The 21788-nt window shown below is 43.4% G+C and overlaps 1 protein-coding gene across 3 annotated transcripts in view; it reads right to left on the bottom strand.

Annotated features, from left to right (window-relative positions):
• The window catches only part of DCAF1 (DDB1 and CUL4 associated factor 1), a 50671-nt gene extending 29141 nt beyond the window's left edge, over positions 1–21530 (bottom strand). For all 3 annotated transcript variants that reach the window (XM_084531278.1, XM_084531277.1, XM_084531279.1), the window contains exons 1-11: positions 21401–21530; positions 17179–17296; positions 12794–12870; positions 11986–12059; positions 10891–11004; positions 8862–8999; positions 7499–8002; positions 6188–6289; positions 3902–4060; positions 1291–1470; positions 248–457 (exon numbers count right to left, since the gene is read on the bottom strand). In XM_084531278.1, coding sequence (XP_084387404.1) covers positions 248–457; positions 1291–1470; positions 3902–4060; positions 6188–6289; positions 7499–8002; positions 8862–8999; positions 10891–11004; positions 11986–12059; positions 12794–12870; positions 17179–17288 — 1668 coding nt within the window. In that variant the 5' untranslated portion in view covers positions 17289–17296; positions 21401–21530. The remainder of the gene's footprint in view (positions 1–247; positions 458–1290; positions 1471–3901; positions 4061–6187; positions 6290–7498; positions 8003–8861; positions 9000–10890; positions 11005–11985; positions 12060–12793; positions 12871–17178; positions 17297–21400) is intronic.
• Positions 21531–21788: the final 258 nt, after the last annotated feature.

The raw sequence follows: 21788 nt of genomic DNA, 5'->3' as shown, positions 1-21788 counted from the left end.
ATGTACTCCATCAGAACAAGCAGCCACAAAGTTTAGTTTAAAATAAATAAATATATTTTCAGGGAAAAGATTGAAAAATAAAGTCACAGACAACACCAGTACCTCCCAGGTCGTTCCTAAAAAACTATGGTGTCCAGAAGACATTTTATTTGTCACTACCAAATTAATTCCTAAGTTTTTTGGTATTATCCACTTCTCTATAAATAGAGATTTTGTCCACGTTGAAAGGTTGCAACACGCTGCTCACCTTGTAGGGGGGCTGTGGATGTACCAGAATGCCACCTTCCGTGCGCTGGAGCGACTGCTTCACCTGCTCAAGTTTGATAGCAAGGTGAGCCTCAAAGTATCGACGCAAGGCCATGCAGGTATGTTTCCCAGTCTGGCGACTGGCAAAGATCTCGTCATCGCTCAGGAGAGCTCCTTGGTCTTCCAGGTTTAAGATTTCAAGAGTACTTATCTTCAAAAAGCAGTCGGGTGGAAAGAGAAAGAAGAGAAAGGTTCAGCCCACACTTCAGAAAAATAGCACCTACAATTCTCAGCTGTACTTGTACCAAACACAAGCTTCTCTTTGCCACAAAAGATACACAAACATGCTCTCAGAGAGCTGATGAAAGCCTTTCTGTTCAGTCAGCTATTTGCTTGGATAATAATTAAGTCTAAAAAGAACCATTCCTCCTCCTCCGCTATCTATGAAGAAATCCAGCTGCTACATGGGTAAAAATCTAGAGGCACCATCAGGCATTGTGTTACACAACACAAAATGTGCTTGTGGCAAGGTCCCTGAGCTAATACCAACCCAGGCTACCGTGACTGCACAGCACACAGAGGTACTGCTTTTTGTACAGAAATAGTATAATTTGTGCTCATAAGGCACTGTGAGTACCACAGCACAGCACAAATACAGCTGTACCTCTCCTGGAGCAAGGCTGGATATATCTGCATCCAAAAGGGTGCACGACAATACCACACCTACATGTGGAAGGCAGAGAAAGATCTGAATCACCACTAAGCCACTGCTGTTTGAGTGAGTGCTGCTTAACCCAGGAATTGTACCAAAAAGCTCTCAGGGGGCAGTTGGCCTCTGGACAGCGATCTTGTTATTAACAATAAGAAGAATCCTCACGTCTGTTAGTCGGAAAACTCACCCCACCTCTCCCATCTCTTGGGAACTGACAAGGAAAAACTCAAACAAGCAGAAAAAAAACCAGAACCCTCTACAGTTAATTAGCTGTATAGGGTGCAAAACCTGACACTAAAGCCCTGTTCAGCACATAAGACCACTAGCCTTACCAGGTTAACAAGACGACGAAGTCCATCATGCCTGTCAAAGAGCTCCAGGACAGCACGGAATGAGAAGCAAATGGAGAAGAACATGGTAGCGTGGCAGCAGCCTGAGGCGTGGGAGCACTCCATTAGCCATAAGGTGTAGTTCACCACATCTGAGAGCACGTTATGGGGGTGCATGCACACCTATAAAGAAAAAACAAACAAAAACATTATTGAGAAGGACTTCAAACAGCTTGTTGGAGAGAATTAGTCTGAGAAGAATGGCAGTTTGAGAGGCAAAACGACAGGGGACAAACGTCCCTAGTCCAGCTGTAAGTAACTGATAGCTGAGACATGAAATAAAAGCCCCATTTCCAGACCAGTGCAAGAAGGCCTCAGGGAGACTAGTAGAGATCACGATGATGCGATGTAGGTCTGTTCCTAGACCTAAACAGTAAATACAGCAGTCTTCGTGCAGTGTAATTTCAGAGTCCCTCTGCATATCATTTCAAAGCATCCAAACAGAATGCTTCACTACAGCCAGAGAAGGAAGAGAAGTTTTTGGAGAAGAAACAAAAATACTTCAAATCTAACAGCATCATATGCTATGCTCAAGTTCTAGCAAACTCTGGTAGCATCAGAGTCTAGAAGAACAGCAGGGATCATCAAATGCATATCTAAAGCTTTACTTTCTCTGGAAACAGACAAGTTGTCTGAGGAGAGGAAGAGAGCATCTCTGTCTCTGAGACGTGCAGACTACGTGCTCAGAGCTGCACTTTCACATAGATTTGTTAGCTTCTAACAATGAGGAACGTGGAACCCCCGGCACGGTCAGTGCTGACAGCAATTGTGGAGGGAGTTGAAGTACTGGCACCAGCTGCTTTTATGCCCAGTTAGCACATTGTTTGGTCTTGTCTCTGCTGGTGTCAGACATGCTCATACTGCAGCTTGGCACAGACCAAGTGGCAAGGGACTGCCACCTGAAGCTGGATGCCCCTGAAAACCATTCTGGGCATTTGCCCAGAATGGACACCCATCTGCTGTACCAGGTATCTGCAGACATTGGGGATAATGTGTCTGAGCATCACTACAAACATCACTACAAACAGCTACATGGTCTTATGACCCGGCCTGAGGATGTCAAGCAGAAGGAACCCCCATGCAGCACCCTGCCAGGGCTTTTGGTTTTGCTTCTGAAACACCATGCAAACGGCAAGTGCAAGCAGAAAAAAAGAACAGAGTTTTCTCATGAGAAACACCAAAGCAGGTCATACAGCCAGGGTCCATCTTTCTGACCCATGCAGAAAGAAATGGGGGGACATTACGCCCATTTCACCTTTCCTGCCTTCAAACAGGAGATGCAGTACAAGGCCCATAGACTGCCCTGTCAGCTGTGATTACTGAGAGGTTTTTGAGCTCACTCATACATGTCTGCAGAACACAAACGTCAGCAGAATCCCTACAGTTAGGCCCTTAAACAACCACTGCCAGTGAAATGAAAACATTCAGACAGCATCAGTAACTCAGAGTATGCAGAAACGTGAAATTACTGCTTTAACTGCTTCCACTTTCAACTGAATTAGAAAAAAAAAAGACAATCTTAAGGAAAGGCTGTGAATCAAAAGCCATCCCTCCTAAAGTAGATTTAGAAGGCTTAAGGGTACAACTTTGCAATTGCTTTGAATGAATCTTTTTGAATGATCCTCCCATGTGCCAGCACTAATGCTTACAAGCTCTAAGTTCATTTCCCCCCCCTTTCCCTCTGCATGGCCACAACTACAGAATAAACTGGATCAATTCCTAGACCTAGCTCAGCATGCAAGTGTTGCTGCCAGTATGAAAAAAAGGAAACAGAATCACCATTTAAAGCACATGGAAAACTGAAACTTAAGGGAGGACTGCTGTACCAACCTGTCTGAAAAGATCCTTGCTGGAGGAGCACTAATGAACTTACAGGAAGAGCTTTTTATGTTTGTTTGTTTTTTTTTTTTTTTTTTTTTTTTTTGTTTTTTTTGTTTTGTTTTGTTTTTGTTTTTTTTTCCTCTCCCCCATGTAAAAATATAAGGTGAGGAAGTTGCCTTCATTATCAGCTGTTTTAATATTTATAAGCCCAGGCCACAGATATCATTTAGCTTGATTCCCTGCATAATGCAGACCAGACCTGCATTAGTCTTCTGCTGCATGCCAACACTACCAAAGAAATTGCTCTGCTGTCTGGAATCTGACTGAGACACCGTGTAACATTGAAGCTATCCACACTTGGACCGTGCATGGAAAAACAATCCAGGTATAGGAGCCCATTGGAACAGGTAGAAAGGGAAAGAAATGAGAAAGGGGAGTTCTTCCTTCTTTTGGAGGGAGAGAGAACAAGGTGAAAAGGGTGAATGAAAGTATTGAGACAACGCTAACAAGACAGAGGTCTTCAGTTACATTCCCTGGGAATGGATGCTTACATTCTCACAACAAAACACTCTAAAATACAGAGTTATCTATGCACTTTCCATTGCCTCTGCACTTACCAGAATCTTTGCTTTTTAGCCTAGGAGATAGTTATTCACTGTCTGAACACAGGTAGGAAGACTAAGTCCATCAAAACAACTGAAGTCACTGCAGCTACGTTAAAAGAATGTCTTACCCTTTCCATGGCATCTTGGTTGTAAGACAAATAATATAAGCACATGGAGACTCCTGTGGCTGCCATGGAAGGACGAGGAATCTCCAGCAACTTTTGCACTCCCCCATGAGCAACAAACTCCGTCGCAAACTTGTTGTGCAGCAGCAATGATGCCAAATGCTAAAGAAACATGAAAGCAGATTAGAATGGAATTTTTCAAGCCATCATTAATTCTACATTCCCTCTGTAGAAAAGCAGACTGCAGAAAGAAAAAGTGGACAAAGCATGGCGTGCTTATTTCCTTTTCCCATTATATATAACCGCAGAATGTAATATTTTTCCCATGTATAACTCTCTTCATATGGTTTATAAAGTAATTATGTACCCCTATTACAAATGTCATGAGTTTAATCAGTTATTTTGCTTGACTAATCACTGAAGAAACTGATTTTTTTTTGTCAGGGTGCAATTTAAAGGAAGCAAAGATATGAATTTCTACTCTATAGACAGGAATTGAAGAAGCTGCACAGTGCTGAGATCATCAGCAGACCTAACAGGAACTAGTAAGTAACCCTTTCTCCACAGCTAATCATCTGTTGCAAATTTGGGGTATGGGTTTGTATGAACTCTGGTCACTAAATATAATTCTTGCTTTCTAGTGGAGTCTAATCTATCACAAACCTATGCTGTCCAAGTCTTTTCTTTCTTCCCCAATCTACTTCTGCCCCTTCCCTTGCATCAGCGTTATCATTCATTAAAGGAGTAACTAAATTAACGCTGAACTGGTCTAAAAATTAATTAGCAGGGTGGTGGCAGGGGAAGTGAGCTACTGAGCTCTAATCGGCATTGTTCCTTATTCAGTTCACTATGTGGCTATATGAATGTTATGGCAGGCACAGAGAAGAGAACGATACTGCAGACATAGGGATTAAAAGATCAAAAAAATCCAATCCTTTTAGAATACAGAGCTTTTATTTACTTTCTGAACTGCTACTCAGTCAGTGAACTGGACTTGGCAGTTACAAAAGCAACGACTCCTCTTTTTTGGTCTGAAGAGTTCCCTCGTCAGTACACAGAATTAAACAAGCTTCTTGGACAAAAACAAATTTGACCTTAAAGTCCACGTGTCATGTTTGGCACATTATCAGTTACAAATAAGGAATATTACTAGATGCTGCTCCATATACGAATTACTTACTCGTAACATAATCAAGGAATAACCAAAGAAAGATAAAGCAAAGATGGCAGTTATCACTTAGTTTTACACATCTTGCAAAAGAAATACAAGAGAAGTATGATTTCTGAGCTGCTCTGCAATAGGCCACTAAGTCTTCCTATTCTTTCTGTATGATCTCACTTTTTATCTTACTATGAAATATTCAAGTCTGCATTCACACTTTGTATATGCCATATTGCTGGCAAAGAGAACTTTGCAAAATCGAAGTTGAAGGCTACTGTTAAAACTGAAGTCTGCAGCTGACTGAAGGTTACTACACTTTTCTGTATTATCAACGCCTTAAGAGGAAATAAGAACCACTGTAAACTGCACCCCAAGTTGAGGAAACCTACACCTTTTGTAGGAACACTCCTGCTTGGAAATAAATTCGCAGACAAGTGACAATGGAAGGTAGAGAAAGATGACACTGGAGGTGATACCAGAGGCAGAGGAGTTACTGTGAAAGAGTAAAACAGTAAAATCTGAGTAAACAGAAAACATTAACTCGTGCTGCTGCCTTGCAGGTTTGGATTGAAGAGGGTTATTTTGTACTTTTTCTTATGTTGGGGCAATAACCTACAATAATCTTGTGCAAGCAATCTGTATTTCAAACATTAAGCTCAGAGATGTCATGCTGGAGCTTCCAGGAATAGGACGCTTTATGCTTCTTACCCCTGACAAACGTCCCTTGTGAGGACAGGCAGTGTAACAACTCAGGAATGCCATCTAAGGGCAGCAGTAACACAAGCATTCAATCGAAAAAAGGAATTTTTATCATTTTCAGTTACACAAATGGCAGAGGAAATTAATGGTGCTTCCCCCACAAACAAGATCTTTTTACTAACATCCCTCCCCCTTTAAAAAAAAAAAAAAACTAATTCTCAGGAGTTATAACAACAAATACCCAATGCAGCTGAGTCAAAGCCAATTCCAACCCCAGGGAACTCCGCGATATAAACAGGCCTAAAGGAGGTGAGCATTTGTCTTCCATGCATGCAACAGACATACTCAATGCTTTTCCAGTGTTGACAGCATGTTTGTTTTTTGTGTTTTTTTTTTGTTTGTTTGTTTGTTTTATGAATGTAATTTACCTTAAGGGCTTCAAAAGTGAGCAGCACGTCATTGGTTCGCTTCAAGTCGATGTAGTACATCATCAGCTCCCTTGATCCCAGTTGCATAAAGATGGGCAGTAGCTGAGAAAAATCAGATGGAGATGCTGGCTGAATGTTTCATGGGACATTCAAGGTCTGTTTTGTTTTTGTTTTTTCAACTCTCTCAAACCCCCAGTTTTCCCCTACTGGCAGATACCTGTTATGAGAGGTCAGTGGTAACCAGCTCCATCCATAGGAAGCAATAAAGGTTAACAGACCTCTTGTAATACATCTGCTGACTGCAGCAAGGTGCATGACAGCTGCCACACGGAAATCTTAAGACACTCCTTCAAGTGCGGCTGTGGCAAGTCCACACAGATACCACCCTGGCGATAGGTTCCACTTTCCATCTGTGCAAAGACAACTACCCAACAACTGAACAGAAAAAAACAGGAGAGCAGGGCAACAAACCACAACCCTTTGCATAATTCTTTGAGTAACAGCTTTATGGTATTAATTCCTATTTTTACATCCTATTACCATGATGTGATCCGGTCAGCATGCAGGCTATCAGGGGGATAACGGGTTCTTTGGGTCTCAAAGAAGCAAGGCACACATGTGCACACACACAACATATACGGCAAACCCAAACCGCATTGCTTTGTTGCATCTCAAATTAAGTTAAACCACCTACAAATGATTAAACAGAGATAAAGGTGGTCTGCAGACTTATGCTGAATTGAGGCTTATGATTTAAAACAATGGGAAAAGGAGACACACTGGTAAATCTGACATGGCTCAACTATTTTGTCCAAGTAACAACAGCTCTCAAAAGCACCTACGTAGCACAGGCATTGCCATTTCTAATGAGAAATGCTGCAGAGGTTATACAAGCCATTTCAGAAAGAATTTCAAAATCCCACTGCTTCCTCAGATTTTTAATGCCGGGGTCTATTAACTTCCCCAGAGTAATCAGAAAAAAGGTACGCATTTCAAACAAAGTGACTTATCCTCTATCATGTAAACAATCACTACAAGTTAACAGAAGCCAGGAATAAAACTCCCAGTGCCATGCTCTAATACCAGACCACACACCTGCTGAGTTCAGCTTTGAGCATTACCTGCTAGGTAGTATTTAAATTAATGACCTCCTCAATTTGAAAAATCAACAATAGCTCAGGAAAGGATCTTAACCACACCAGGAAGTATCAACAAGTGATAAAGTAGTCCTCAAAACTTTTTCCCGGAATACCACCAATAGTTCTGTCAGGAGAATTCACGCCCAGAGTCCTCCCACCCTCATATGCTCACCTCTTGGTACTCCCCTAAGGGAGTCAGGTATTGAAGAATTAGCCTCTGCTCTATGGCGGGGGTCAAAGGGTAAAGTGTATAGTTAGTGCCAATCACCCACGGGGACATTTCTGACCAGCTGCTGTTGGACAGTTCAACAAACATCCGCTCTGGTTCTGAAGCAGAGAAGCCCAGCTTTTGCTTGGCCTTCCGGAAGCCGTCTCGTTCATGCTGTTTCCCTGATTTGCTTTTCCTCAGTCCCCCATCGTCTAGCTTTGTAGCAGAGTTGACTCTGCTACTGGTCTTGTGACTTGAATCGAGATGAAAGGAGATCTCCATATCCCCAGCCACTTCTTCTTGCTCTCCATCTACTGCCATCTCCCCATAATCCATATCCACAGCCTCTTCATCTAGAGGCAGCAGAGGATCTGATGGCACTTTCCGAGGACTGGGACGCTTGTTTTCTTGTTTTGTAGTCATTTCAGTAACCTGTAGCTCTCGTAGCCGTCGAAGCACCAAAGCTACCTGTTTCACAAAAGAAGCATGCATGACAACCCAATTCCATCATACAACCCACACTGGCCGTATTTTTGCTGTTACCATATAAACAACTCTACTTCATAGAACAGTAGGCACGAAGTGCATGTTTGCAAAGAGAAATAATGATTTCAAAGTGCCTAAGACAATCCCAATTCTTTTTACTCTAATAAATCATCACCCACTTTCCCAAAGGAGAGAGAAAGGACCTGAAAGCCATTAAGAGCAGATGAGCTATCGTGGTGCTAAGAGAACCACACACCATCTTGCAACATTCTTCCATCATCTCCACGTAGCCTGGGATAAGGGCAATGCTTCCTTGTGAAGCTGCAGCTTTGAAAAATTGCAGGTCTACAAAAGCTAAAGGCTCACATCTGCTCTAAAGGCCTTAACTGTGCAAGAATTAGAAGAATTAGCCTATGGTTTGACACACTGTAAATGACATGCTGTGCACCGTCCTGAGAGCCAAATTTGCTTAGCCTACTTTCTTCTGAAAGTCATCTCAATTGCTGATAAACATCATACTGGGGAAGGATTTAAAATAAAAGTGTCTAATTATAATAAAATTTCATATTAAAGTTGTCCCTGTGTTGATTTACCATTCATTTTAATGTCTCTGCTCCATATAGAAACCACCACATGCAATTGTTAATGGATGCAAAGTTTCCTCAGCAAATTCACGGTCAGGAAAGGATGGAAAGCATGAGCTACTGACTCTTACAGATATTATTATAACCACCGCAAAATCATCCATTGATTTCTAAATGTGAACTCCACCACACACACACACTCAAAGAAAAAGAGATATCTGTTCTCTAAAGGAAAACATGCATCGAGGTATCATTACCAATTGTGAATTTTCATCCCTGTAATTCGCAGCAATATCCTGGTTTTCCATAGCTCCTCCTAGCAGCCCTGTTGCGTAGGTCCTTAGGGGCTGATCAGCCTCTCGCGCCCACTTGAAGAGATTTTCAACTATGCCTTCCTATAATGAAGAAAATAAGAAAGCAATTCCAACAATTACACTTCATTTTTCCTCCTTTGGTCCCAGTGTAAGCACCTGTTAGTAATTCTCCCTACCCCATGTAATGACCAAGCTAGATTTCCTACCAATTACATCATGAATCCAAATCTTGTAATACTTGGAAGCAAAAAAAAAAAAAAAAGTATTTTAAGATGCATAAACATATTTCCAGGCATTAGATATTTAGAATGAAGATTAGTGAAAAAACAAATTCACAGCTCCTGTAACGTTTGCTAATATAGAACTCTAGCAATTTAGTAGATCTCAAAGAAGTGGTGCTGAATTTTCACCCAGTAAAACAGAATTTTGGTAAATTTCTTCCATTTCTCTAACAGCTTACTAGAGCCAAATTGAAAAGTCACTTAAACAAGCAAGATACCTGGTGCCAAAGGATGTCTTTACACTACTGCTCACCAAAAAAAAAATAATCTTCAGTCATAAGCCCATAATGGTTGGAGAATAAAGGAATGCATGCAATTATAGCAATCCATACATATGGAAATCATAATGTTAAATATTGTTTATATTTTTAACAGCGAAATTCAGTGTTTGAACAGTCTACCACAATTTTTCTTAACAAGGCTGAGCAAGTGTTAAACAGGCAATTAAAAGACTACATGTTAAAGTTAAACACATTTTCCTCCAAATCACGATCCAATTTTGAAACATCGTATCATAACTCTTCATTAGCGTGACATGAATCTTTAGCATAAATTTGTGCCGCGGGTACAATACAATAAATGTTTAAAATAATTAATAGACAAATTTCAATGAGACCCATCAGCATACAAATTTTGAAAGAGTTGCCTGTTCTATACTTAATTAAAATTGCATTATTATTAAACTGCTCTTAAGTCATTAAAAAAAAAATCGATGAGATGTGAAAGCCATTGGCCGCTAGAGGGCCTCTTTATGACCAGAATAATACACTCTTCAAATAGAAATTTGTTATCTGACCTAAAGCCTCCTACACACAGGAACCCAAAAAAAAAACAGAATAGAACTATATATTCTCTGGTGAAAAGAAAAGCCCCTAAGTGCGAAATTTACCTTTAAAATTTAATTTTGGTTTACCAAGTTTGTGCCTCAACAAAAACTATATTCTCCACAAATAGGGAACCTGTCATTTTAGCTTTTTTTGCCTCAAAGTCTCAAAGCCTTAGCCTTTGGGCAGACCACAAAGACCACATCAAATTAAATTCACTCCTTCAGAAAGAGAGCACATTATTCCTTCCTTTTTACTGTGCCTTAGAGTTCACATTATCTGATTTTCAAAATTCAGAGAAGTACTACGTTAGTTATACAGATGAAGAAAATGGGCTCAGGAGTGAAACCTACTTCCTATTCTCTTTGTGCGTTCCTTCAAAAACCACACTTGCCCACATACAGAAGTCTGATTCAGCTGTCCATTGCAATTCCAGATAATCCCCATGAAGCACGTGGATTTTAGACTGCTTAAAGTATGACTCGCTTATCATTTAGCTCGAATAATGCTATTGCTCTGCTGTAGTTCTGAATTACCTGGTGAGAGTCCTACCAGCAGGTATTAACATTCTATACAGCCTGCTCCATTCGTAGGCCTATAAAACAACAATTCAAAGTACAAGATTTCCCATAACATTAATCTGCTGTTTTAACCAGTCCTATTTTAACTAACAAGCTGCGGAATACCCAAGATTTGATCAGCTGAACAAGCCATCATCAAAAAGCCCCAACCCATGAATAAGACTAAACAGATTGTCTCGCAGAGATAGGATTTCAGTGTTCTTTTTTACTGGTTTCTCCTGTGGGAGGAACTGTTGGAGTACATAATACACCAAGCTAATAAACCAAGCATCAGTGTAAACAATACCTTTTCCTGAAAGACGACAGCAGTTTCCAGTCCTGGCATGATATCCAGAAGAAGCCGACAGGCAGCAGTGTTTAACGGAGGTTCTCTGCTTGTCATCACATAAGCATTCACTAGCTAGAGAAGATCAGGAAGAGCATTGGTTTGAAATTCAACTGACCAAAACCGGTGCACTGAAGTCCTTACAAATTCACACATCAGCAAAATGAGAGAGCAAGAAGTGCCAGTATGTAAGTCCTGAACCTACAAATGACTAACCCGTTAACCTGGTCTCTTCAGCGCTTCCAAAGTTGAAATAATTCCTCTGACAAACAGAATTCCTCTCTAATCTGCTGTTCACTAACCTATCCTGAAGTGATTTGTAAAGACTAATGCCTAAAAAAAGTTATATAATAACAATTATAATAACAAACAATAATAGTGTAAATATGCAAAGCTAATAGCTGAAAAAAATATTAAAAGCTAAATATATCGAAAAAATACACATCTTTAATGACATCTATGTTTGCTTATCACTCACAGTTTAAGGCAGAAGGCCACATGCAAACAAACTGGCAGAACCCTTACAGAAAGGCATACTGATACAGGTGTTTGCACTGAGGTGAGGGCAACAGAAGTTCTAGCTATTAACTCACATTAGAATATAGCAGCACAAGAGGAAAGACAGAGTTGCCTCTAAATCCTCTGCCTGAGCCCCCTAGAGCTGGTATAAGATGCTCTTACAGGCAGTCCAGCATTTCCATTTGTTTGGAGACAAGGCACTGGAATTAGTGGTATTACTTTCCATTACACAAATTAATTATGCTTTTTCTTTAAAGAGATTGATAAACCTTGAGAAGAACTAACTCAATTGTTATCATGCACATTTCAGTACTCCTGAACAGCTCATGAACTCCCCTTTCCTTGGGTCACTTCAACAGTAGCAAGCAAGTTGCATTTAAATACACTTAAAAAGCCACTGCTACGGAAGAAATAGTCCCACCACCAGCAAAATTAATATTAAACAGGCACAAATACTGACATCAACTAGCACAAAGTAAACAAAAAACATAAGGTGTAAGGAACACCTGACAGAGGTAGTTCTCAGAGCAAACCTACCGCATTCATGAAATCATCATTCTTGAAAAGTATCCGTAGTAAGTGACCCAACATGCACTCGGGGTCTGCTCGACCTGTAGAAGAAGCAGGAAAAGACTCATCTAATTTGAGACTTCAAGATCGTTACTAAACTACTGTCTTCAAACTGATTGTGGAATAATCTAGTTAGCAGGACCTTTCTCAGAAAGAAAATGATAGAAGTAGTCATAAATTATTAACCAAGCTAACATTTTTTATTGTAGGCATTACCTCCTCAAAACGTCTACTTACTGGTCAAAGCACAACACATCAAAGTGGTCCAACAGTGTTGCATTGTTAGTTTTATAGACGGTGAAGATATAAACAAACTGTCTCAGTAACATGGAAGTAAGTCACACACACACAGTCCCAAAAGACAACCCACAAATTAAGGATAACAAGATAAAAAGCAACAGAAGCTACATGAAACTGCTGCAAAGCACTTATTGAAAAACAAATTCAAGATAATCTAAGACAGTCCTCTCTGTCTCACACCCAGTACATCAAACCTTGTGTTAGCAATAACTTGCTAACACAACTGTACCCTTATTTCATAAGTTAACCCCTGAAATACTCTTCCAAAACTCTACCCAGGACCTCAAAATATTGCAGCAAACATCAAAAGATGCCAGTTATCAGCACTACAGAACAGACTCAGTGCAAAAGCAGTTATCAGACCTTGAGCAGCAGTAGACACATTCAAGCTAGATTTTGCTTACTTTTATATACAAATCATTAGGTACCAGCTGATACTGTGCTAGTGCTGCCAGAACTGTTCCGAATATCTTACCCGGGTGTCGGTCATCAAATGGGTCTGGATCCCCTTTGCGGTACTCTTCAGTCTCCTTCTCAATCAGCTCGGACATCCTACAGAAGGAACAACATGCAATGAACCCAATCCGCTCTGTCTTGTTCCAGCACACAGACGCTCATTTTAGCCTCTTTGTCAGTGTTTTCAAACAGCTCATCAGCTTCCATTTGAATGGCAAATGGTGTTACCAGGGGATTTCACTGTCTGCTCAGAAGAGTGAGGAAAAGAGACTTGCCTCTAGTATCTTATTCTTCACCAACCCTTCAAAACATGCTGAACCCATGTCAACATCCCAGTGATGCACAAGCATGATGCTCTGGGGGAACCAATATCTTTTATTTACCCATGTCAGAGTCACAGTGATGTTCTGCAACACTTATGGTGAAGAACTACAAGAACTAAGGGGCTCAAGTAGCACTTCTCACCATCACAGCCCCTCTCTTGCAGTAGGGTAAGTCCCGAACAGGTGATTCGGTTCTCTTTCCTATTTGGACTGCACAGAGGCTCCCATTTGAACTACTTACGTTGTCATTTATGTTGTCATGTTGAACATTTATGTTGTCATCTATTAATTTTTAATAGAAATGTGTAATAATATTTAACGTAGTGTTATGCAATCTCTGTTAAGCTTACCCCTTCAGCTACAAGCTCAACCTTTTGGCATGTCAGTTACTACTAAGGATAGTGCAAGTAGAAACTCATCCAGTTTCCTATTCATAGACCTTCAAAATGCATTAAACAGTCCTGTCTAACAGAATCCCATGCTTCACTTCACTTAGAATGAGCAATAAAAAGTAATTAATTTCCTTATTTAAACAAAATCAAAAAGAAGGAGAGCAATAGTAAAGTGATAAATAATCCCACAGTCCTCTACCATCTTTCTCCAAGAAGTGTTAAAGCAGAAATACAAGCAGTTTGAGGTGAAATAAAGAGCAGCATTCAAAAAACACGAGCAAATCAGTCTCATTTCCTCAGTATAAAACCTGATTTCCTCCCCTCCACTGAGGTCTAAAGAGGGGTGCAGAACTCACAGGCTGTGCAGAGGTGAGACCTTATATCAACAGACCTTACAGGCTAGTGACCTAAAGACAAGTGTTGTTGTTTTTTTTAATAGAGGAAAGAAAATTACTGGAACACTGCAGCAATCCCTGGAAAAATATTCATCTTTCGCAGGGGATCTCACTTACAGAAGGCCACTGACTTCTGTTTCATTCCTGTTACTTTCCAGAAAAATATCCTGTGATGCCAGGATCAATCAGAGACAAACACACACTCAGATCCACACCTCCGTGAACTACGCTGACTTGCCAGTAGGGCAGAAGGTGTTATGAAGCCTGCGCAGATTGCAGAAACACCAAATTAGCTTATTGGGGATGAGCAAAGAACTTCCTTGCTTGTTTCTGATACAACAATTAACTTTCAAACTGTTTACCCTGTGTGGTTCTAATATTTACTTTCAGTAAGCCCGAATGTGAAGAGATGCAAATTGCATCCCTTGCTAACAGGTGGCACAGCTCGAGCTCTCACGGATTTCTGGCAAAAGCTGGTTACTTAAACACTCTGCTGCCAGCTCCTCTTTTTATATTTTTTTTTCATGGGATCTAATAGCTTGAGGGGTACCTGCTGCCAGACAACTGGGAGTCAGGAACCTGAATCCTAGATTTGTTCGCTCTTTTCAGGTGATAATCAGCATGCTGAACGTGTGCCAGAAAGGACTGGCAAGCAGCACAGACAGTGAGCTTAACATTCCCATCAGTCCGTCCTGCTTAGGTAGGCAGCCAAGCAGCGTGCCAGCTGAAGCTGCTGAGTGGTTCCAGGGATGACAACATTATCACAGCCTAGACAGAACGGGCACACAAATCACTGATTACAGAGTGTTTGTTTGTTGAGACAATTAGGCACAATCATTTGATCAAAATAAAGCATTGCCTCTTTAAAACTGAATTTCAAATAGAAAACAAGTAAGATTAAGCTCACATATAATACCTTCCTAGCACACAAAGAGTAACTGTAAAGTGACTTGGATGAATCTGTCTAGATCAACAGCTTATTCAACTCTCCTATCACTCCAGGATGGACAAACCAACAAAGCTCATTCCCACCTCTTAAAACAGGCACTTGACACACAGGGCTTTACCAAAAAACAATTCACAGGAACACTGGGCTTTCACTCAGGTTTCAGGATTTCCCTTATTCACCCGATAAAATATCAGCTCTCTGCCCGTTTGAATCTGCAGACAAGATCTAGTCTCTATGCAGGCAGTAAGTGGTCTTTGCTCCTGCTTTTGGCTTTTTCAATTTTTTCCCAAACCCTTTACAACTGCCTTTGCAGAGAGTCTTTGAGAACTGTCAGATCCTCATCTTCACTTGCCACAAACATAAGGCTCAACCTGGGGATGGAGAAGGAAGTAGACAGAAGTACATAAACCTTGCAACACTCCTGCTGATGTAAATGGCACAGCATAAAGAGCCCTAATGCTGCTCTGCGCCATCATTTGTGCAAGTGACTCCAGAACATAAGATGTTGAGCTCCTGCGTTAGTCCCTTTACGTAAGGGGCTCCTGGGATGCTGGGAAGGATCCAACCCCCAGGACTCTCCAATACAGTTCAACATGACCTGTGCCCACCCTACAAACCATGGCTCTTGCAGGATGGTTTCAATTCACAATTTTTTGAAAAGTATCTTTATTTTGTTGAAAAATCTGCTGTTTGCTGACACTACTTCCCGAGCAATTTCTTTGACTGACACACGAGTTTGTTAACCCAGAAAACTGGCTTATTTAGAAGCAATAATTCACCTATGGCCTACGACCCCTCAGTGTTCCTGTTACTGTCCAAACACTGCTACACTCTCACATATGCTGCCTCTGAATCACATTTTAACAGGCCCCCGTCTGCACAGGGAAGTTTTTCCTCTAACTAGTTCAGAAGGAAGTAGAAAAACGTCACTCACCAACAAGCACGACCACAGCTTCCTCTGCCGTAAGTCTCAAACAACATGCAGGAACACCGCTGGGCCTCCAAACACCAGCTCCAGCTGGGGAGGATCCCTCGCACCTCTTCCAGCAAATTCTTTTTAAATATATGCCATATCTAAAACCCAGGACTCCAAACAGACAGACAGCTTCCACTGACACCTGAAGCACTGCAATCCCCTTGTGATCTCTACCTTAAACCAATCTGTGTTACCTCCACTGAAGTCAAAATGCCCCAGCTCTTACCACCCATAGTCACCCTGCCTGCTGCACGTAAACCCTTCAGCAGAACCAAAGGAGAACTACCAGATTTGTTTGGGCATAAATAATGTGGGGAACTCAAGGAGCTGAGGGAGTAAGGAGTGCCGGACTGCTATCAACGGAAGAAAATACACGCTGAATTCATATTTCTTAGAATATATTAAATTTCTGGTGCTCGTGCCTGCAACAAAAAGCCTGGAAGTGTCACATGTGTCCTTCAAGACATAAATCTGATAGCAATACACAAAGAAACACAAAAAACGTGTCTTCATTTTTAGGAGACCTACACAGTAAGTGTTCAGGATCATCTTTTTGCTGCTCATCTTCCTCTTCCGTACTGTTATTTTTAAAACACAGTCAAAAGAACAAGATACAACCACGAGGTGAGGAACGACAGATCTGTGCAAAGAAGCTCCAGCAGATTTCTATTTCTATCCAGTGCCAGCTCAGAATCTGTGCACTGAAGTGTCCATCCCAACACCGCAGAGCAGTGCGGTACCAAAACCTGGATCCTTCCCCACAGCCAGTGAGCACAGTAAGTCCTGCTGCGGGGAGCAGGCAGGCTACAGGTCTGAGGGCAGAGGGGTGAGGAGGAGGTGGGTGGAACCTCTGTGGATCTCCAGTTATAGCAAGGATGTTACCAGTCTATCCCAGAGAGGCCTGGCTTAGGAAACTACAAGTACAATTGATATTTTGAGTGTTCCTCTTGGAGCAAAAGATGCCTTCTAACGAATGGTGCATAAACTGACCAATGTCAGGTCCATCACAAACCTCGTACCACCACTCTGAAGGAACAACATTCTTGTAGATTTGTTTCCATCAACATTTCACAAGTTTCAGGTGCGCATCCTGAAGTTATTTCATCCATGTAATGATTCCCCAGACTTTCATTAACCCAGAGAATTAAATTTATGTTTTAGAAGCAGACTGTGCAAGATCTTTGCGATATCAAATTCTTAAGTCATATGTAAAATTAAACACTAAAGTCATAGTTCAACTTTCTGGCCAAAGAAAGTTAATTACCAACAGTTTATTGGGTACGTAAAAACTTCAAGCACAAACATGGTAAAAGCTGCTCTGTGGTAACTTTTGATATTCAGATTTAGGAGTTTATGTAATGGAACTCACCTGGTGAGAATAGGCACCATGTCTTGCCCGCTGCCGTGTTCTTTCTCCCATTGCTCCAGCAAAGTAGTGAGCTCAGCCTTGGAGTCCACATGACCAGATCCTGAAGTCATGGCTTAGCCTAAGGCAGCAGAAGAAACAACAACAAAATAAGCAGGAAGATGAGCAAGAAATCCCACACAATTTTACTATATTCGTTGAAATAGCCTAAATCAAAGATCAAAAGCCACTTGGAAGAGGCAAGTAAATACACAGCAACAAGGAGTGAGGAAGAGAAGCGCCAAAAAAGCGCTGAACTTCACCCGAAAAGCTGGAAGTCTTCTCCTGGTGCTTTGCCTGAAGAATAAAGAATGCGTGCACACTGAGCACAAGTCGTAACTGGCGCATGCCAACCCTGACCACGAGGGCAGCACACATGCCTCGCCATGCGCCTGGCACCGAAGCTGCTCAACCCCACCTCCACAGGGAGGCCTGAGCTAGGCCCCTGCTCTTGCTCAAGATTTATTCATGAAACAGCAGAGCGAGGGCAGCAAGTTACAGTCAGACTGCAGGTTATGTGGCCTGTGACCTGCAGGACAGCAGCGAAAGCACTGAGTGCCTTGTGGGGGTACCATCTCACAAAGGGAACTCTCACTCGGGATTCTGTTTAAGCTGCTAAATTTCCAGGTGTCAACTTTTCTTCTAGTAGACTTTTTTTTAATCACTGACACATCAACAGATCAAACTAGAACACCATCAGTCTCAAAACAATGCCATGCCCTTAAGCATTCAAGCATTTCATTAGCTGTCATATGGCCAACATCTGTCTGCTGTAAGATTAAATATCCATTCGTCACAACCGATGCAGAGAGGGAACTTTCTAAAACCTTGTTAAATACAGCCAGGCCATTTTTGGGGCAGTTTTATATGCATAAACCCCTGAAATACGTATTCAGGAATCAGCCAAAGAAGAGACAACCACAGCTCAACGTAGTTACACGTACAATTGCAGCAGGTTCATTCTGAAAGGGCTCCCCGGGATCAACTGGGAGCTGGCAGCCTCTCCTCACCCAGGGAACAGGCGAGCTCCCTGCAGCTCTGCCTCCATCCCATAGGCGCTTCTGCAGGAACGTACCGCGGCTGCTCAGCTCGGGGGAGCCTCCAAGGGAAGGCCACCCAGCTGGAGTCAAAATAGGCACAAACTGAGCAAAAATCATCAACCCAAAGATTCTGAGAATAACCCCACAACGATAAGGTAGAGTCGGAAGTTCACTACTTTAATAAGTAGTGCTTAAAATGAGCATATGCTAACAAAAAAACACCTAAGCATACAGAAAGGTGATGTTTTCTGAGTGATAAGTCAGTACAATCTTATCTAGAGAATTCACTATTTGTTCACCATAGAATTAGACTGGGAAATTTGATGCATGTGCAGAAATTGCTTTGGCAAAAGCACTCCCTGAGTGCAGGCAACAAAGCACGCCGAGACCGTGCACACACGGACAATGCAACGCCTCCAACAAGGAAAGCTATCCCCAGCTCAGGAAGGTCCGTACCATTTTTCAGCACTGCAACACTTGCCAGCAGCATTTCTCAGCTTTGAAGTATCACAGAAAAAAACATTTTGAGTTTCAGCATGCCTCCACCTTCCTTCTATACCCGAGGCATGCAGAGAAAGACACCCTGTGACCCCAGAGCTTGCATAAGGCCAGTACAGGCTCTTCAGCAACCTGCAGAACAGCTTACTGCAGCTTGCTCCCCCTAACAACTCCTAATTGCTCCAGCTAGGAAGTGAGCAGCTCTGCTTTAGCAATACCAGCAACAGGTGAACAGTTTCCAGCCAGGAAGATCGGGGAAACACTCACTTTGTCCCCTGGGACACGCGGGGCAGCCCTGGGTACCCTGCAGCCCACAGCATCGCCTCACCTACAGCACACCCTGTGTCCAAACGGCCGGTGTGGGTACACAGCCGTTCCCTGCAATAAACCTAAAACACAGACCTGCCACCCTCCACACGGGTGTGCCTGAAGAGATCTGACTGCTCCAGGTGGCGCTGCCAGGAGCAGCAATGACAGAAACCTACCTCCGGAGCTGTAAGATCTACATGGATGGAATATTATGGCAGGTGAGTGCCTTTGGAAGTACAAGAATCAAAGCGACTCCTGCCGCGCTCACTTCTGGCAAGAATCCCACCTTAAACCAAAGTGAAGAACCCTGCAGAAAGGACAAGACCACAAACAGCACGAACTGACTGCTAAGTGTCACCGATGTCCCCAACCTGCTGGCCAGGAAGGCCTGTAGGGGAGCTCTGCTTCCCCTGGACAAGCTGCTGAACTCACACAACCTTGAACTGCTTTCCAGGAACTAGGAGAACATGGATGGACTCAAATCCATCATTCAAAACAACAACAACAAAAAAAAGTTCTGAAAAACCACACTCCGCTACAAATTTCAATTACCTTATCTAATAGGCCAGTGGTTGTAATGTTTTATTTTTCCTAAAACTACTACTGACAAAACTTCATATTTAGATCCGATAGAACTGGTGTAAACAAAACCAAGGAGTTACTCAAGGGATTTGACTTGGACAAAGGACAAACATTTACAACCCTGGCAGTGACTCACTGCGAACACTCGCACTAAAAATCCACACACCTCTGTCAGCGCACAGGGCAGCGCACAGCACTGCTTTAATGCCAAATACCAGTTAGCATTCCAGCATCACAGCGGCGTTTTTGGGAACATTTTACTCTTCTGAACGAAGATGTAAAAGCTTGACAGAAAAGAGAAAAAGGTTATTGAGGATAAAGTGTTGATGAAAGTTGGAAGCACTGACATGAAGCCTCAGACACCTCTGCACAACCCAGGAATAAGACTCCCAGTGGCCTCTGACCACAGACCTCGATAAGGGCTCAGTACAGTTCAAGCAGTTCAGCTTCACCCTTTTGTTCCTCACTGACCACAGGAACACTGCAGGCCACTCACTTATTGATCATGTCATGCTCACGAGAAGGACTGTAAGGTTCTGAACAGGCTGCAGTACAGATAAGAAGTTTGACACTTAAAAACGCTTAGGTGAAAATAGATTTGTTAAATCTGAAAGTCTACAGACAACTTGGTTACTTGGGAAACAAGCTGAAAATCCATGCCTTGGTTTAAATGGAAAATAAGAGTGAAATAAGTCACATAGCAAGACCAGAAACACTAACTTAGCAAAAAAATATCAATTTTAATAATCTGTGTAGAAAGAGCGCATGTTTACGTTTGTGCGTGGACAAAAACTACAAGAGGATTTGTACACCCACATGTATAAAGCCAACTCAAATTCTAGTAACTATAGCTTGGCCTGGCTTAAATAATCAACTTCCATGTTCTACCTAAATATGAGTTTAAGTACAGTGAAGGAGAAGATATAGGTGGGAAATCCAATGTAATCACTATAACCCCATATGGGAGAATTAACAACTCAGCAATCAGAACCTAACAAAACGCACAGCAAGCGAATCAGCAAACCTGTTTGTCCTTTAACGTGAAGAATTCTTCAAAGAGAAAAAAACCTCTTCTACTAATTACAGTTATCCTTTAAACAGACGAGGTGCAAGTCAGCTATTTGCCTCAACTTGTTGAGCCTGGAATAACCATGCCAAAGTTAACGTGGAGCGTCACGAGCTGTCAGCGCTGAGGTTCGCTGCGGGAAGGGGGCCTGCCCCAATCACCCCAATCTCCCCAAGCGATGGGGAACAGAAATCCCATTCCCTTACTGCACCTGAGAGGAGCTCCGGGGGGGGAGTCCCTATTTATTGACCCTCCCCCTTTAACCCCCGGCTGCCCGCTGTTCCAGCACCCCCCTCAAAACCTCCCGCAGCGCTGCGAGCGCCTTCACATCCACAACACCCCCGAGGCCTGGTTAAGCCCCCAGGCCCCGTGCCCTGCCCGCAGGCCCGGCGCCGTGCCCGAGCTGCCGGGGCGGGCACGAGGCTCGGGAGCCGCCCCCTGCTGCCGCCACCCGGCACAACGGCCGGGAGGGGGGTGGGGGGGTGGTGAAGAGCAGGACGCGAGGCCCCGCACCGGGCCGGGCCGTGCCGCGCGCCCCTCCCCCACCTCCCCCTCACCCCCTCAGGCGCCCCTCACCCGGCCCGGCCCGGCCCGGAGGCCTCAGCCCCAGGCCCGGCCCGGCCCCGTTTGTCCCAACCCGGCTCCGCTGGGTCCAGCCCGGCCCCGTTTGTTCCCTCCCGCCTCCCTTTACCTGCCCGACGCCCCCCTCCGGGGTCGCGGTCGCCGCCGCCGCCGCCGCTGCCCCCGGCCCCTGCGCTCGGCCCCGCGCTCCCCGCGGCGGCCGCGACTGCTGTGGCGGGCACACGCTTTGCGCGTCACCGCGCGGGGCGCGTCACGGCGGCGGCGCGGGGAGGGGGGGGGAGGGGGAGGCCTGGCGCGGGGGGATGATGGGAAACTGAGTCCGTGCGGCGCAAAGGGGGGACTCCGCGCATGCGCTCTGTCGCAGTGAGCGGCGCGGAGGAGGCTGGGAGTTGTAGTTCCCGGGGTGGTGTTGCGGGCGCAGCTGCTGGGTATAGCGAGTGAGGGCTGAGCCCAGGCGTGGGGCTCAGGGGGGGCACAGCAAGCAGAGGGGCTCCCGG

This window comes from Aythya ferina (genome assembly GCF_964211825.1).
Source record: "Aythya ferina genome assembly, chromosome: 10".
In the NCBI taxonomy this organism is placed as follows: Eukaryota; Metazoa; Chordata; class Aves; order Anseriformes; family Anatidae; genus Aythya; species Aythya ferina.
This window is presented reverse-complemented; position numbering and strand designations above follow the sequence as displayed.